General features: G+C 44.0%; 1 protein-coding gene across 7 annotated transcripts in view; it reads left to right on the top strand.

The window, feature by feature from the left end:
- Nucleotides 1-10: 10 nt before the first annotated feature.
- ppp6r2b (protein phosphatase 6, regulatory subunit 2b) overlaps nt 11-15,915 on the top strand; it is a 28,207-nt gene continuing 12,302 nt past the window's right edge. For 2 of the 7 annotated variants that reach the window (XM_024379607.2, XM_024379602.2), the window contains exons 1-23: nt 11-452; nt 915-1,050; nt 1,328-1,466; nt 1,559-1,657; nt 1,733-1,919; nt 2,682-2,819; nt 2,895-2,960; nt 3,036-3,148; nt 3,239-3,352; nt 3,487-3,607; nt 5,557-5,748; nt 5,827-6,168; nt 6,263-6,327; nt 7,583-7,698; nt 7,791-7,876; nt 10,488-10,565; nt 10,655-10,752; nt 11,817-11,871; nt 11,992-12,116; nt 12,488-12,648; nt 12,836-13,193; nt 13,286-13,371; nt 13,974-14,199. In XM_024379607.2, the coding sequence (XP_024235375.1) occupies nt 1,339-1,466; nt 1,559-1,657; nt 1,733-1,919; nt 2,682-2,819; nt 2,895-2,960; nt 3,036-3,148; nt 3,239-3,352; nt 3,487-3,607; nt 5,557-5,748; nt 5,827-6,168; nt 6,263-6,327; nt 7,583-7,698; nt 7,791-7,876; nt 10,488-10,565; nt 10,655-10,752; nt 11,817-11,871; nt 11,992-12,116; nt 12,488-12,648; nt 12,836-13,193; nt 13,286-13,371; nt 13,974-14,199 (2,954 nt within the window). In that variant the 5' untranslated portion in view covers nt 11-452; nt 915-1,050; nt 1,328-1,338. Of the gene's footprint in view, nt 453-537; nt 599-914; nt 1,051-1,324; nt 1,467-1,558; nt 1,658-1,732; nt 1,920-2,681; nt 2,820-2,894; nt 2,961-3,035; nt 3,149-3,238; nt 3,353-3,486; nt 3,608-5,556; nt 5,749-5,826; nt 6,169-6,262; nt 6,328-7,582; nt 7,699-7,790; nt 7,877-10,487; nt 10,566-10,654; nt 10,753-11,816; nt 11,872-11,991; nt 12,117-12,487; nt 12,649-12,835; nt 13,194-13,285; nt 13,372-13,973; nt 14,200-14,517; nt 14,646-15,915 lie in introns of those variants that run through there. The other 5 variants (XM_024379606.2, XM_024379605.2, XM_042301583.1 and 2 more) reach the window with 5 other exon arrangements.

Genomic DNA, 15,915 nt, shown 5'->3' with positions numbered 1-15,915 from the left:
TACAGAGAGCAGCAGAGATTATGGAGGCATGTAGCTACAAATATTCATATTTATTTGTATAAACCTATCTCTAGGCTAGTTGCAGTTTTGAATAACGCCGGCTCGTCAATGTTGGAAGTACCCTTCTGACTGGGCCACCTAGTTAGCATTTTAATCATCTCCTGTTATGTTTTACTAGGGGCATGCAGTCTGTGCTATGTTTTAAGGGTGCTACACATTTTGGAGGGACTTGTCAAGAATATTCAAGAAGCGCAGTATCTTTGGCACACCAATAAACCACACATGCTCGGCGTAGATTTGATTGCTCGTTCCCGCAATAGTGTCCGCCATTTTGATTTAAAATATGTGAGAATCCTTTTCTGTCTTGCTCCAATCTCCAGCATAAAAGCGACAACTAATTTACTGAACCTGGGATTGTCCTATACACAGTTGGAAGGGTCAGGCAGCTTCTGGTGAGTTGACAAGAAAACACTCGACAGATTACTGACATATTTGGTTAAATAACCTGGACGTGCATCACCAGTTGACTGGTTTGGAACATAAACAAAATGCTCAGCTAGCAGGTTAACAACACTGACGCACTGAAGCCAAAGTCAAGGTAGGTGCTTGTCGTAGTTTAGCTGAGAATTCTCAACCCCACGATATCGTGGAGATTATAGTTCCCAGAGTCGTAGCTGTGACATGGCAAGATTGCAATAATCAGACTGGCTATATACGCAGTCTAACGTTAATTAGCAGCGCGTAAGCTAGCAACAACATCCGTATTCTACTAGCTAGCTAATATATGCTCAGACATTTGACAGTCATGGATAGCTAGCCACCTTGCTACGCAGCACTGCATCCTAAAGATGAGGAGAGTCAGCTGTGTGTGCTGGAACACACTAATTACTGTTATCTCTCTCTATCACTTTCAGGTTGCAGAGGTAGTGATGGCTTGTGTGTGAGGGAGTGTGTGTGTGTAATCATCCCTACAGATTCATGACCGTTCCTACCTGCATATTTGAAATAAATGACTGAAGAGGTCTGACCTAGGACACACATTTTACTAAGGTAAGAAGAAAACACACTCACACCTGACACATTATGCTCACTTAAAGATATAATCTAGACTATCTGTTCGCTTCAGGTTTGAAGTGCTTCCCCTGTAAACTGAGAGTGTGTGTCTGACTGTCACCCCCCCAATCATACCCCCTCCTTGGATCCTTCTTTAGCAAGATAATGGGAAACCTCATAAAACACAAGACCAAACAGAAAAATTAAAGTTGCAAAACCTATGATACACAGTGAAGTTGGTGTTTTCTATTCACTGTGTCTCTCCTCCCAGCAGCAGCAGCAGCCATGTTCTGGAAGTTTGACCTGCACACGTCGTCCCAGCTGGAGGCCCTGCTTGAGAAAGACGATGTCACGCTCACTGAGCTCATGGAGGAGGAGGACGTACTGCAGGAGTGCAAGGCCCAGAACCGCAGGTTAGCCTTTATCATTAGCCCCTGCACACTTTTTATTAGCTCTAGCATTTCCAAAGCTAACAAGTGTCTGTTGGCTCCTCTCTGGGCCCCAGGCTGCTGGTCTTCCTGTCCCAGGACACCTGCATGCAAGAGCTGCTGCACCTCATCACCACAGAGCCACCTGCTGGTCTGGAAGAGATCAAACGCTTCAAGTGAGTCGATACACACATGCACGTACGTCCAGTCAGTCACTGGGATGCTTCAATGAGCGTGTGTGTGTGTTCCAGGCATCCTAACATAGCATGTGAGCTGCTGACGAGTGATGTAGGGGTGATAAATGATAAGCTGGGGGGAGAGAAGACCCTTCTGGACATCCTGTACTCCTTCCTGGAGCAGCCCCCTCCCCTCAACCCCCTCCTCGCATCCTTCTTCAGCAAGACCATTGGAAACCTCATCACACGCAAGACCGAACAGGTACAGTAACAAACACATCTTACACACAGTTAAAGGGATACTTCGGGGTTTAGGCAATTAAGCCTTATTTCCTACTTACCCAGAGTCAGATGAACTCATGGATACCATTTTTATGTCTGTGTGTGCATTTTGAAGGTAGGATATCGGTAGCTTAGTGCTTTTGGAAGTCTCCACAAACTACTAGCCAGCTCCTCTCAAAAGCAGGGAAATGGACCTAACTACTCCAAAGCTGGGTGGTTGGTCATTTATATTCTTACAAAGCTATACATAGTAATCAGTATTTTATACATTTGTAAATTTTTCTGATAATCACAAGAAACAAGGATCTATCCACTTCCTCATTCTGTCCCCTTGTCACATAGAGATTGCAATGTTGTATCTGTCTGTGGCACTACCCATGCGCTCACAGGCGCAATAATGGGACAGATACAGCATTGCGATCTCTGTGACAACGGAGCAGGATGAGGAATTGGATATAATCTTGTTTCTTATGATAATCAGTCAAATGAACACAAAACATAAAAATGGTATCCATGAGTTTGTCTGACTCTCGGCAAGTAGGGGGAAAAAGGCTTAATTGCCTAAACCCTGAAGCATCCCTTTAATGGTTCTAATCTGGTTGTTGTGTTCCGTTTCCTGCAGAGCAAGGAGATTTCGTCTCTCCAATGTAGATTAATAAAATTGGTTATAATAATCTATATTGTTGACATATAGGTTTTCAGTTGATCTGGGTGACAGGTGGTTGTGTTGTGGTCTCTGTAGGTGATCTCCTTTTTGCGGGGAAAGGAGGGTTTCCTGGGTCTGGTTCTGAAACACATCAACACATCGGCCATGATGGACCTCCTGCTACGCCTCATCAGCTGTGTAGATCCTGCTCCTCTCCGACAAGACACACTCAATGTATGTCACACACACACACACACACCCTCAGTGTGACTTAAAATATGTAATGGTGTGTTTGTGTTCCCTCTGCAGTGGTTGAATGAAGAGCGGCTGGCCCAGAGGCTCATAGAACTCATTCACCCTGGGAAAGACACGGAGGTGAGACACACACACACACAATCTACTGATGACTAGAGTGCTGTCAGAGGAGTAATGTAGCCAAATGTGTTTCAGAGACAGTCGAATGCATCCCAGACTGTGTGTGACATCATCCGTTTGAGCAGAGACCAGACCAATCAGCTCCAAGAGAACTCTGAGGCCGACCCTCTGCTTGCCGTGCTGGAGTCGTAAGTCACTCTCTCACTCTCTCTCTCTCTCTCTCTCTCTCACACACACACACCTACCTGTAATTCCCTCTGTCCTGTGTGTTCCTGCAGGCAGGAGTGTGTGAGTCAGCTGCTGGACAACATGTTTGTGGGAGAGAGCACAGAGAGCTGCATCGTATACGGAACTCAAGTCCTTCTCACCTTACTGGAGATCAGGAGGCCGGGGTTGGTGTTCCATTCTCACATTCCTATAAAGCCTACCGAATAGGATGTATAGGAATTTGGTCATAGGCTAGCCCCTCTTTGACTCACAGATTTTCACAAATCCTAACTGTGTCTTTGGTGTGTGTGTGTTCCAGAGTGGAAGGTGTGCTGGATGTGTGTGTTCTGGGATATGAAAGGTGTGTCGTCAACAGCATCCTGCAGGCTGTCCAACCCCACCTCAAACACTACCACCAACTACTGCTGGATCCTCCCAGGGTAAACTCGCAGACACACACACAGGGTTGGGCGGTAATTCAGATTTTCATATTGTCCTTTTCTCATCCTGGGATTTACAGTATTAGTGCACAAGGTGGCACCAAAAAACTTTTTAAAAAGCCCATCGGTTGTCTGTTACCAGAATGCTACCAAAATTAGCACAAGTAATAGTGAACGAGCACAAATGAAAATAAAAAATTGCAAAGACGACTATCCAGCTCATAAAGTTATAGATGTGTGTGTGTGTAGGCGCTACCAAATGTCCTTTTTGGTGAGTTTGGACATTACAAAGCGATTGTGAACAGGAGACATTGTGCAAAGGAACAAAGTTTTGATGCGTGCTTGTCTGAAGGAAGGACAGTACTGGCTCTGGAGCAGCATGTGAACAAGCTGTGTTTGTGTGGTATCTGGAGTCTCTAGGGCAACTGGGCCTGCCTGCTCTGCCCGGTGAAGAGGGGGGGAGCAGACAGGCCTAGAATGGAGAGGAGAAAACAATGCAAGGACATTAAGATGGCACTGGCAGCTGTACAGATAACCCATCCAAAGGGCTTTGACTTCTCAAACATGGCAGAAAGCTAACACGATATGATGCCCCAATACCTTATTAATTCAGCCACTTACTTACATAACTAGCAAGTTAGACTTAGGGGTTGCTATCAAATCAAAGTTTATTTGTCATGTGTGCTGAATACAACAGGTATTACAGTGAAATGCTTGCTTACAAGCCCTAACCAGCAGTGCAATTTCTAAGTGGAGAAAAAAAAGGAAATAACCAGTGAAAATAACAGTAGCGAATCTTTATACAGGTGGTACCGGTACAAAGTCGATGTGCCGGTTAGTCAGGCTAATTGAGGTAATATGTGGGTGTATAGTTAGTGACAATGCATAGATGATAAACAGTAGCAGCAGTGTAAAATAGGGTGTTTTTCATGCAGGAAAAAAAGATACAACGCAGAAATATCTTGCTGCGTTTTTTCGACACAGATCTAAAATGCTTCTTATTGTAATTTCTGCTCGGGATCGAACGCATTTTGTGCTTCAGTTGTACTTCTCCACTCGGATGAGAGTTCACGAATGAACCGGCATTCTATCACCAGACAGCGCTCTGACTGATGTGTAGCTACATTTACCGGTACCTTTCTCTGTGTAGCCAGCTTCATTTTCTCAGGTAAAATGCTAGATTAACTTAAAACAAAACATTAGGAAATGTAGCTGGCTACATTCTTTCTATAAATAAACTTTAGAAATATGGCAGCCATGCATTGTTTTTACAAAAAAAATACCATGCTTTTTCATGGGTAAGCTCATTTATTACTTATGTGGCTGCCAGCCAAATAGAGTAGCACTTCTGTTGTCATCTGATGAAAATTAAGCTATTTTCTGCCGAATGTGTTGCACTAATGTATTTTCTGTGATGGATAACTTTAGTTGCATGTCCCTGATCACTCTATTGAAGCGAAAAACCACAACTTTCAATATAAAACGCGACCCCTGTCAATACACAGCTGGACTCAACCTGCTCCCGCTTTCTCCCATTGTGCTATTTACAAACAAACAGGAGATGGCTCAACTGTTCTGTGGAACTAAGGTGAGCTTCATAATGTAATGTGACCGGTGAAATGAAGAACGAGATCTGCTTTATCTCTTAACATATTGCACAAGTTGACTGCAGGTATTTACTTAAGTATACATAAAAATGTATTGGGAAAAACTTCAAATAAATAGTTGTAATGTTGACGCTATTGAAAAACCATTCTGTGGCTATTTCCAAGTACCTCAGTATACCGTGCAAGCCTACACACACATGCACACCTTCAACATACACACATCCTGTATTCTCTATGTCACCCTTCCAGTCTTGCGGTGTTATACATTCTTGGAGCTGTAATGTCAGCTATTCATCACACCATAAAACTAAATTACACCTGTCTATGTGCGTGTGTTTCTAGCGGACCCCCATGCTGACCAGTCTAGGTGTGTTGGAGGTGCCACTGGGTAACTGTCGTCTCCATGTGGCCAGACTAATGGCCTCCCTACTACAGACCACTAACATGAGTTATTACACCTGTTTTGACGACACGATTTATAACAACACCGTCACACTGGAGCTCTGCAGACTCCAGACCCTAAGCCTCCTACTGGTGAGTATACTCGCACACAGCATGTCCTGGTTTGTATACATATTTTATCTGTTAACCGGTTTGTGTTGTCTGTTGCAGGACCTGTTCTTTAAGTACACCTGGAACAACTTCTTGCACTTCCAAGTGGAACTGTGTGTGGCAGCCATTCTCAGCCACTCTGCTCAGGAGGAGAGGCCCCAGGTTGGCCTGGTTATCCAGGAAAGGCCCTTGGTTCCCCTGGAGGACATTCCCCAGGCCAGCTTTGTGGCCCAGGAAAAACCCATGTTTCCCCAGAAGGAGAATCCTCAGGGCAGCCTCCCGACCCAGGAAAAGCCCAGGCTTCAGCAGGAGCCCCAGGAAAACCATGCCTTGCCTGGCCCCAAACCACCACTGCCCTCTGTTCCTCCTGACATCTCCACACATAACCCACTGGTTACCCATGTACGTGTCTCTGTCTGCCTGTGTTTCTCTGTAACATATTCTCTCTCAAGGTCTCCCTCTCCCTCACTCTTTCTTTCTCTCTCTCCATCTGTAGTTGTTTCAGGACTGTCGTCTGGTTCAGAGGATATTGGAGGCCTGGGAGGAGAATGATAAGACTCAGTAAGACACTCAGTGCCGGAGAAAATAGAGCCCTAAGGAGGCGCAAGTGTCAAACACACATTAGTTTGCATTTTGGTAATCTAAATACTGGTGCGGTGGCATTTTCCAGCCCTAACTCCAGGTTCGGCAATTTACCTGTCTAACATTAGCGTGAGGAGGGGTGGCAATATTTGAGGTGTGTCATTAAAAACAAGTGCAAAAGCCCTTCTGACCCTGTCCGATTTAGAAATATTGTTGGTGTTTTAATAAACAGATTGCTTTTTTTGTTCGATATCAAGCCCTCCATAGGCTGCCTTTACCCGAGGCTACTAAGGCTGGTTCAACAGCAATGCCTTGTGTTTTTTATCCTGGCATTGCAAAGTAGCCTTCCATGAAAGGTGTTTAAATGGTCTATTCGTCGGAGTTAATTTTGCTTGTTCGAGTATCCATCTCCAAAGAGTGCCTCATCTGGTTACCAAAGACGCACTCCTCTAGACTTAATTAAATTATTCTGTCCTATAATGCAATATCAACAGTATGCCTAGGCTATATTGAGAACGTGCCTCACACATACAATTTATGGGAGCCTAGTATTTTTTTATTTTAGGAGAAGTGCAATGCGTACGGACATGTAGGCGTGGTTAGGCTCGTTGAAGAGAGTTGCAACGTTGACCAGCAACACTCCAAACAGGCTATTGAGCAAACACTGGATTAAAAAAATAAAATAAAAACATTTCTGTTGCTAATTGTTACTGTAGCCTATGCTATTTAAAAACTGTAGGATCAATCCACAATTGACCAGAATGAGAATATTCTGTACTCCAAGACGAATTGGTGTTGATGACAATGCAAATACTGTCAATAACTTACAGAACTTGAAACAAAACGCATTCGGTATTAAGCCATGGAACATGTTGATTGGCCAGTGAGTGGCCAAGCCCTCATGACACCGACAGCTTGTTTATTCATCAAAACCCAGCCATTTCATGCCACTGCCAGCTATTGCGCTCATATTTCCCTCTGTGAAAATATAACAAATATTTCTGGCACACCCTGAACCTATTACGCCCTGCCAACGCTTAGATTTACCACTGCGTTAGGTTTGTTAATAGAGCCCTCAAACTGTTGAAGTTAAACAGATTCAACAGTTCAGCTGTTTTTGCTCTTGTTTGTCATCTGTGATTGGTGTGTAACAGTGTGTCATGAGTGTAGGTTGTTAACATTTATAAATGTAATTGTGCATGTTACATTTTCTCATGAACTTGTGTGTTCTCAGGGCAGAGGGGGGTATGAGGAGAGGCTACATGGGTCACCTGACAAGAATCGCTAATACTGTAGTCTGTAACATGGAGAAAGGACCAGTCCGCATCCAGATCAGCAGCCTTATTACAGGTAGGGCTGTGTGTGTTACTTAGGCCTACGGACATAGCAAGCTTATTGTAGAGTAAATGTATGCGTGAAGCTCTCTACTGTCTGTGTTGCAGAGCTGCCTAAGGATTGCAGGGGGCGCTGGGAGAGCTTTGTAGACCAGGCCCTGACAGAGACCAACAGGAAGAACACTGTAGACCTGGTACACATACCTGCTCACACAAATGCACACCAGTGTTTCCCATAGCATTTTCTTCAGGAGTGGTGGCAAGGGTAGCCGGGGGGTGTGCATTGGTACAAGCGGGGGACTTTGCCAATAAGCCAACGACTATCCATTTTTAAGTGCGCGTCTCGTCATTAAAATATATATATATAAATATATTGTGTGTAGATTGAGGAACAACAACAAACTTAATCCATTTTAGTATAAGGCTGTAGTGTAACTTTTTCCACATTTCATGTTACAGCCTTATTCTAAAATGTATTAAATAGTTTATCAATCGACGCACAATACTCCATAATGACAAAGCTAACACAGTTTGTTTTTTTTGTTTGCAAAAAAAAATTTAAACATTTTTTTATACTGAAATATGACATTTACATTAGCATTCAGACCCTTTACTCAGTACTTTGTTGAAGCACCTTTGGCAGTGATTACAGCCTTGAGTCTTCTTGGGTATAAGCTTGGCACATCTGTATTTGGGGTGTTTATCCCTTTGCAGATCCTGTCAAGCGCCATCGGGTTGGATGGGGAGCGTCGCTGCACAGTTATTTTCAGGGCTCTTGATCGGGTTCAAGTCCGGGCTCTGGCTGGGCCACTCAAAGACATTCAGAGACTTGTCCTGAAGCCACTCCTGTGTTGTCTTGGCTGTGTGCATAGTGTCATTGTCCTGTTGGAAGATGAACCCAGTCTGAGGTCCTGATCTTTCTGGAGCATATTTTCATCAAGGATCTCTGTACTTTGCTCCATCTTTCCCTTGATCCTGACTAGTTTCCCCAGTCTCTGCCGCTGAAAAACATCCCCGAGCTTGATGCTGCCACCACCATGCTTCATCGTAGGGATGGTGCCATCCTCCAGATGTGATGATTGGCATTCAGGCTAAAGAACCTTGTTTCGCATGGTCTGAGAGTCCTTTAGGTGCCTTTTGGCGAACTCCTCAGTAACAGGCACCGCCGCCCACTTGGAGTGGCTTCCGTCTAGCCACTCTACCATAAAGGCCTGAGTGGTGGAGTGCTGCAGAGATGGTAGACCCTTCCAGAAGGACAACCATCTCCACAGAGGAACACTGGAGCTCTGTCAGTGACCATCGGGTTCTTGTTCACCTCCCTGACCCAAGGCCTTCCTCCCCTGATTGCGCTGTTTGGCTGGGTGTCCAGCTCTAGGAAGAGTCTTGGTGGTTCCAAACTTCTTCCATTTAAGGATGGAGGCCACTGTCTACTTGGGGACCTTCAATGCTGCTGAAATGTTTTGGTACTCTTCCCCAGATCTGTGCCTCGACACAATCCTGTCTCGGAGCTCTACGGTCAATTCCGTCGACCTCATGGCTTGGTTTTTGCTCTGACATGCACTGTCAACTGTGGGACCTTTTTATATAGACAGGTGTGTGCTTTTCCAAATCATGTCCAATCAATTGAATTTACCAGAGATGGACTCAAAGTTGTAGAAACATCTCAAGGATGATCAATGGAAACCGGATGCACCTGAGCTCAATTTCCAGCCTCATAGCAAAGGGTCTGAATACTTATGTAAATAAGGTATTTTTATCAATTTACAAAAACATTTAACCTGTTTTTGCTTTGTCATTATGGGGTATTGTGTGTAGATTGTTTTTAAAAACATTTAATTAATTTTAGAATAAGGCTGTAACATAACATTTTGGAAAAAGTCAAGGGGTCGGAATACTTTCCGAACACTGTTTTTTATGTTTTTTATTTGATATATAATATTTTATTTTGCAACAGTTTAGCAGCTAAATGAATATAGGGGGAACTATGCATACCACAAATATAAACGCAACAATTTCTAAGATTTTACTGAGTTTCAGTTCATATAAGGAAATCAGTCAATTTAAATAAATACATTTGGTCCTAATCGATGGATTTCACATGACTGGGCAGGAACACAGCCATTGGTGGGCCTGGGAGGGCATAGACCCACCCACTGGGGAGCCAGGCCCAAGCAATCCGAATGAGTTTTTCCCCACAAAACGTCTTTATTACATACAGAAATACTCCTCAGTTTCATCAGCTGTCCGGGTGGCTGGTCTGAGAGGATCCAGCTGGTGAAGAATCCAGATGTGGAGGTCCTGGGCTGGTGTGGTTACACGTGGTCTGCGGTTGTGAGGCCAGATTCTCTAAAATGACGTTGGAAGCGGCTTATGGTAGAGAAATGGCTTATGGTAGAGAAATGATCATTCAATTCTCTGGAAACAGCTCTGGTGGACATTCCTGAAGTAAGCATGCCAATTGCACGCTCCCGCCAAACTTGAGACATCTGTGGCGTTGTGTGACAAAACTGCACGTTTTAGTGGCTTTTATTGTCCCCAGCACAAGATGTACCTGTGTAATGATCATGCTGTTTAATCAGCTTCTTGATATGCCACACCTGTCAGGTGGATAGATTATCTTGGTAAATGAGAAATGTTCACTTACAGGGATGTAAACACATTTTTGCACCAAATTTGACAAATAAAAAATACAATTCTAGGATCTTTTCAGCTCATGTAAAGTGTTGGTCCTATGTTTCAACTTATGTTTCATTTTTTGTTCAGTATACATACACATGTAAAACCCCTGGCTTCTGTGTGTTCCAGGTCTCTCACAACCTGCGCTCCTCCAGTGAAGATGATGACCGACAGAGTCCCTTCCCCAAAGAGCTGTCACTGCAACAGGTACATGAATTTAGAGTCATCTACTGCTCCTACTCTGTCCTGGTAGCTACCATGATCTAGGTCTGTTTTATATGACTGATATCTTACAGACATTCTCAGACTACCAAATCCAGCAGATGACTGCTAACTTTGTGGATCAGTTTGGCTTCAATGACGACGAGTTCTCAGAACACGGCGACAACATCAGGTAAGACGCACAAACGTGACATCAAGTAAGTTCAATCAAATGTATTTGTCACATACACATGGTTAGCAGGTGTTAATGCAAGTGTAGCGAAATACTTGTGCTTCTAGTTCCGACCATGCAGTAATATCTAACAAGTAATATAACCTAACAATTCTACAACAACTACCTTGTACACACAAGTGTAAAGGAATGAATATGTACATAAAAAATATATAAATGAGTGATGGCCGAATGGCATAGGCAAGATGCAGTAGATGGTATAGAGTACAGTATATACATATGAGATGAGTAATGTAGGGTATGAAAACATATAAAGTGGCATTGTTTAAAGTGGCTAGTGATACATTACATCAAGATGGCAATATGCAGTAGATGGTATAGCGTACAGTATATACATATGAGATGAGTAATGTAGGGTAAGTAAACATTATATAATATAAAGTGGCTAGTGATAAATTGATTACATACATTTTTCCATTATTAAAGTGGCTGGAGTTTCTGTCAGTATGTTGGCAGCTGCCACTCAATGTTAGTGATGTCTGTTTAACAGTCTGATGGCCTTGAGATAGAAGCTGTTTTTCAGTCTCTCGGTCCCAGCTTTGATGCACCTGTACTGACCTCGCCTTCTGGATTATAGCGGGGTGAACAGGCAGTGGCTTGTGTGGTTGTTGTCCTTGATGATCTTTATGGCCTTCCTGTGACATCGGGTGGTGTAGGTGTCCTGGAGGGCAGGTAGTTTGCACCCGGTGATGCGTTGTGCAGACCTCACTATCCTCTGGAGAGCCTTCCGGTTATGGGCGGAGCAGCTGCCGTACCAGGCGGTGATACAGCCCGCCAGGATGCTCTCGATTGTGCATCTGTAAAAGTTTGAGTGTTTTTGGTGACGAGCCAAATTTCTTCAGCCTCCTGAGGTTGAAGAGGTGCTGCTGCACCTTCTTCACCACGCTGTCTGTGCGGGTGGACCATTTCAGATTGTCCGTGATGTGTACGCCGAGGAACTTAACTTAACTTCCTTAAGTGGTTCTGACTTGATTATGACTGAGTGTGTATGTTCTATGCTGCAGCGCCACCTTTGACCGGATCAAAGAGATCAACTTCAACGTGGACACAGAGGACACTGTGAGTGACTGAGTCAATAACCTCTACCTCATATGCGCTTCCAGTTTTGAAATTTACTGTCTGTCATTACCTAAAATGCTCTTGGAGTACAGTCATGCATGAAATCTATGCATGAAACAGGCTAAGACTGCAGCATTTGAGGCCTGCACTAAAGAGAAGATCCAGTTGTTTGATGACAGCGAGGAAGAAGACATCTGGGAGGAGAGAGAGATCAACTATACTATGCACACCAAGTCTAGGACCAGGTACACACAAACTCATTAACAATACAACACACTGGGACTTTGTACACACACACACACACACACACACACACAGGCCTACATATATGCTATCTTAATTTGAGCCTGCTTCTCACGGCAGGAAAATAATCCTTCAACAGGAAATGTGGATTATAGTTAATGGAAATGTTTGTGGGTTAATGCATTTTTTTTGTCAGGGAAAATCAAATCTGACATTTTTAAAGTTACAAACTTTAGGAGCCTTTTTAAACCTTGAATATACTAGAATTTGCTTTTCCGGATGCTCAGGAAAATTCTTTGAAAACAGAGTGATCCAATTTAGACCGGAGATCTACCCACACACACAAAAGTAATGCTCTCTCTTGGTTTCTCAGGTTTGGGGGGCCACAGACGTCTGTTGGATCGGCTCAGAGTGATGGGATGAGCGATACTCCTGATAAGTCAACAAGTTCTGACACAGAGGGGGAGGTGCCTAATGAGGTCACAGGTCAGACTGAACACAGCAAGAACATCTGCCAGACGGAGACTGCACAGAGTAAGGATGACTATTTGACCCCAGGTCTGCTTGTGTGGGTGGGGGTATTTCATGGGTTTGCTGTGGAGTGTTTTAGTTTGTGGGGTGTTTTTGGTTGTGTGTGGTTCTAGTTTTCTTTGATTGTGTGTTGCTGTGGTAGTATAAGTTTGTGTGTCTGGTGCTTTTTCTGAGTTGTTGTTTCTCTCAGGCCCTGGCTGGGCGGCTAGTTTCGGGGAGGTGAACTTTAACTCCCCCTCATCTGGAGTGGACCCATGGGGTAGCCCCGCCCCCAAGCCTGGAGTGGGAGTAGACCCATGGGGTAGCCCCGCCCCCAAGCCTGGAGTGGGCGTAGACCCATGGGGTAGCCCTGCCCCCAAGCCTGGAGTGGGCGTAGACCCATGGGGTAGCCCTGCCCCCAAGCCTGGAGTGGGCGTAGACCCATGGGACAGCCCTGCCCCCAAGCCTGGAGTGGCCGTAGACGCATGGGGAAGTCCCGCCCCACAGCCTGTAACTACAGAGGCTGAGAAGGGCTGGGCCAAGTTCACTGACTTTCAGCCCTTTTGCTGGTGAGTGCAGCCATGTTTCAGGCCATCTTTTTTATCCTTCTGCTGTTTATGTATAGGATTATATTCTGACACATGTGTTTGTGTGTGTTCAGTTCAGAGACAGGTTTGAGGTGCACTTCTCCAGTGGACTCGGAGATCTGTGGGTCAGACAAAACTAAACCCAGCCAGGGAATGAACCGTAAGTCTGTGTGTTCTCTCCCTGCATTGTGAGTTGTGTTTGTGTACACTGAGTGTACAAAACATTAGGAACACCTTCCTAATATTGAGTTGCACCCCCTTTTGTCCTCAGAAGCACCTCAATTCGTCGGGGCGTGGACTCTACAAGGTGTCGAAAGTGTTCCACAGGGATGCTGGCCCATGTTGACTCCAATGCTACACACAGTTGTCAAGTTTGCTGGATGTCCTTTGGGTGGTGGATCATTCTTGATACACAGGAATTGTTGAAAAACCCAGCAGTGTTGCAGTTCTTAACACACTCAAACCAGTGTGCTTGGCACCTACTACCATACCCAGTTCAAAGGCACTTCAATCTTTTGTCTTGCCCATTCACACTCTGAATGGCACACGTACACAATCCATGTCTCAGTTGTCTCAAGATGTAAAAATCCTTCTTTAACCTGTCTCCTCCCCTTCATTTACACTGATTTGAAGTGAATTTAACAAGTGACATCAATGAGGGATCATAGCTGGTCAGTCTGTCATGGAAAGAGCAGGTGTTCCTAATGCAAAGTGTGTTCACTTTGCAGGGCATGTGTGTATAATTGTGTGTTTTCTCTGCAGCATGTGTGTGGAGTGTGTGTGTGGCGAGGAAGGCTCCCCTGGTAGCATCAGACACCTCTTCATCAGGAGGCTCAGACAGCGAGGAAGAGGAAGAAAAGACTGAATCTGTTACTATGGAGATTGTATCCAAGGAAATGGTCACTACAGAGACCATCGTCACAACCGCCGGACTGGAGACCATCAGACTTAACATGAACGTCAAGAACGAGAGAGCTGGCTTCAACAGGTATATACAGTGCATTTGGAAAGAATTCAGACCCCTTCACTTTTTCCGCATTTTGTTACGTGACGGTCCCTCGTTAATCTACACACAATACACCATAATGACAAAGAAAAAACAGGTTTTTAGACATTTTTGCAAATAGATCTCTTTTTAAACTGATCACAATTACATAAGTATTCAGACCTTTTACTCAGTACTTTGTTGAATCACCTTTTGGCAGCGATTACAGCTTTGTCTTCTTGGGTATGATGCTACAAACTTGGCACACCTGTATTTGAGGAGTTTCTCCCTTCTCTGCTGATCCTCTCAAACTCTTGTCAGGTTGGAGGCTGCCACCACCATGCTTCACCGTAGGGATGGTGCCAGGTTTCGTCCAGACATGACGCTTGGCATTCAGGCCGAAGAGTTCAGACCAGAGATTCTTGTTTTTCATAGTCTGAGTTCTTAAGGTGCCTTTTAGCAAACTACAAGTGGGCTGTTTAGTCAAATCAAATTGTATTTGTCACATGCCGAATATAACCTTACAGTGAAATGCTTACTTACAAGCCCTTAACCAACAATGCATTTTTAAGAAAATACCCCCAAAAGTAAGAATAACAAATATTAAAGAGCAGTAGTAAATAACAGTAGCGGTGCTATAAACAGGGGGTACCGGTGCGGAAGCAGGTAGGTAGAGTTATTAAAGTGAGGGGTGGCTTCCGTCTGGCTACGCTACAATGTATGCCTGATTGGTGGAGTGCTGCAGAGATGATTGTCCTTCTGGAAGGTTCTCCCATCTCCACAGAGGAGCTCTGTCAGAGTGACCATTGGCTTCTAGGTCACCTCCCTGACCAAGGCCCTTCTCCCCCGATTGCTCAGTTTGGCCAGGCGGCCAGCTCTAGGAAGAGTCTTGGTGGTTCCAAATGGAGGTTTACCGATTAATCGGAAGGGACGATTTTCAAGTTTTCATAACAATCGGAAATCTGTATTTTTGAACACCGATTTTTGTATACATTTTTTAAATATTTTTTTATTATATATATATATATATATATATATATTTTTTACACCTTTATTTAACTAGGCATGTCAGTTAACCTCTCTGAACCACCCATTCGGGATAATTGGCATCAGCAACGCTGAATAGCATAGCGCAACAGTCAAATAATATTACTAGAAAATATTCATATTCATGAAATCACAAGTGCAATATTTTGAAACACAGCTTAGCCTTTTGTTAATCACCCTGTCGTCTCAGATTTTGAAATTATGCTTTACAGCAAAAGCAATCCAAGCTTTTGTGTAAGTTTATCGATAGCCTAGCATAGCATTATGTACACTTAGCATCAGAAAGCTTGGTCACGAAAATCAGAAAAGCAATCAAATTAACCATTTACCTTTTGATCTTTGGATGTTTTCACTCACGAGACTCACGAGAAGGATTATTTTTATACCCAAAATACCGACGTTTGTTTGTCGCGTTATGTTCAGAAATCCACATGAAAGAGCGGTCACGGCAACGCAGACGGAAATTCCAAATAGTTTTCATAATGTCCACAGAAACATGTCAAACATTTTTTATAATCATTCCTCAGATAGTTTTTAAAATATATATTCGATATATCAACCGAGTGTGTAGCTTTTTCCATAACAGCGGGAGGAACAATGGCCGTTTTACTCATTTGAGCACCAACTCACTCTGAGAGCCCCCACCTATCCACTTACGCAATGTTATCCTTC

The sequence above is a fragment of the Oncorhynchus tshawytscha genome, linkage group LG19, assembly GCF_018296145.1.
Source record: "Oncorhynchus tshawytscha isolate Ot180627B linkage group LG19, Otsh_v2.0, whole genome shotgun sequence".
Taxonomy (NCBI): Eukaryota; Metazoa; Chordata; class Actinopteri; order Salmoniformes; family Salmonidae; genus Oncorhynchus; species Oncorhynchus tshawytscha.
The sequence above is the reverse complement of the archived record's forward strand: the minus strand, read 5'-3'. Positions and strand labels throughout refer to the sequence as shown.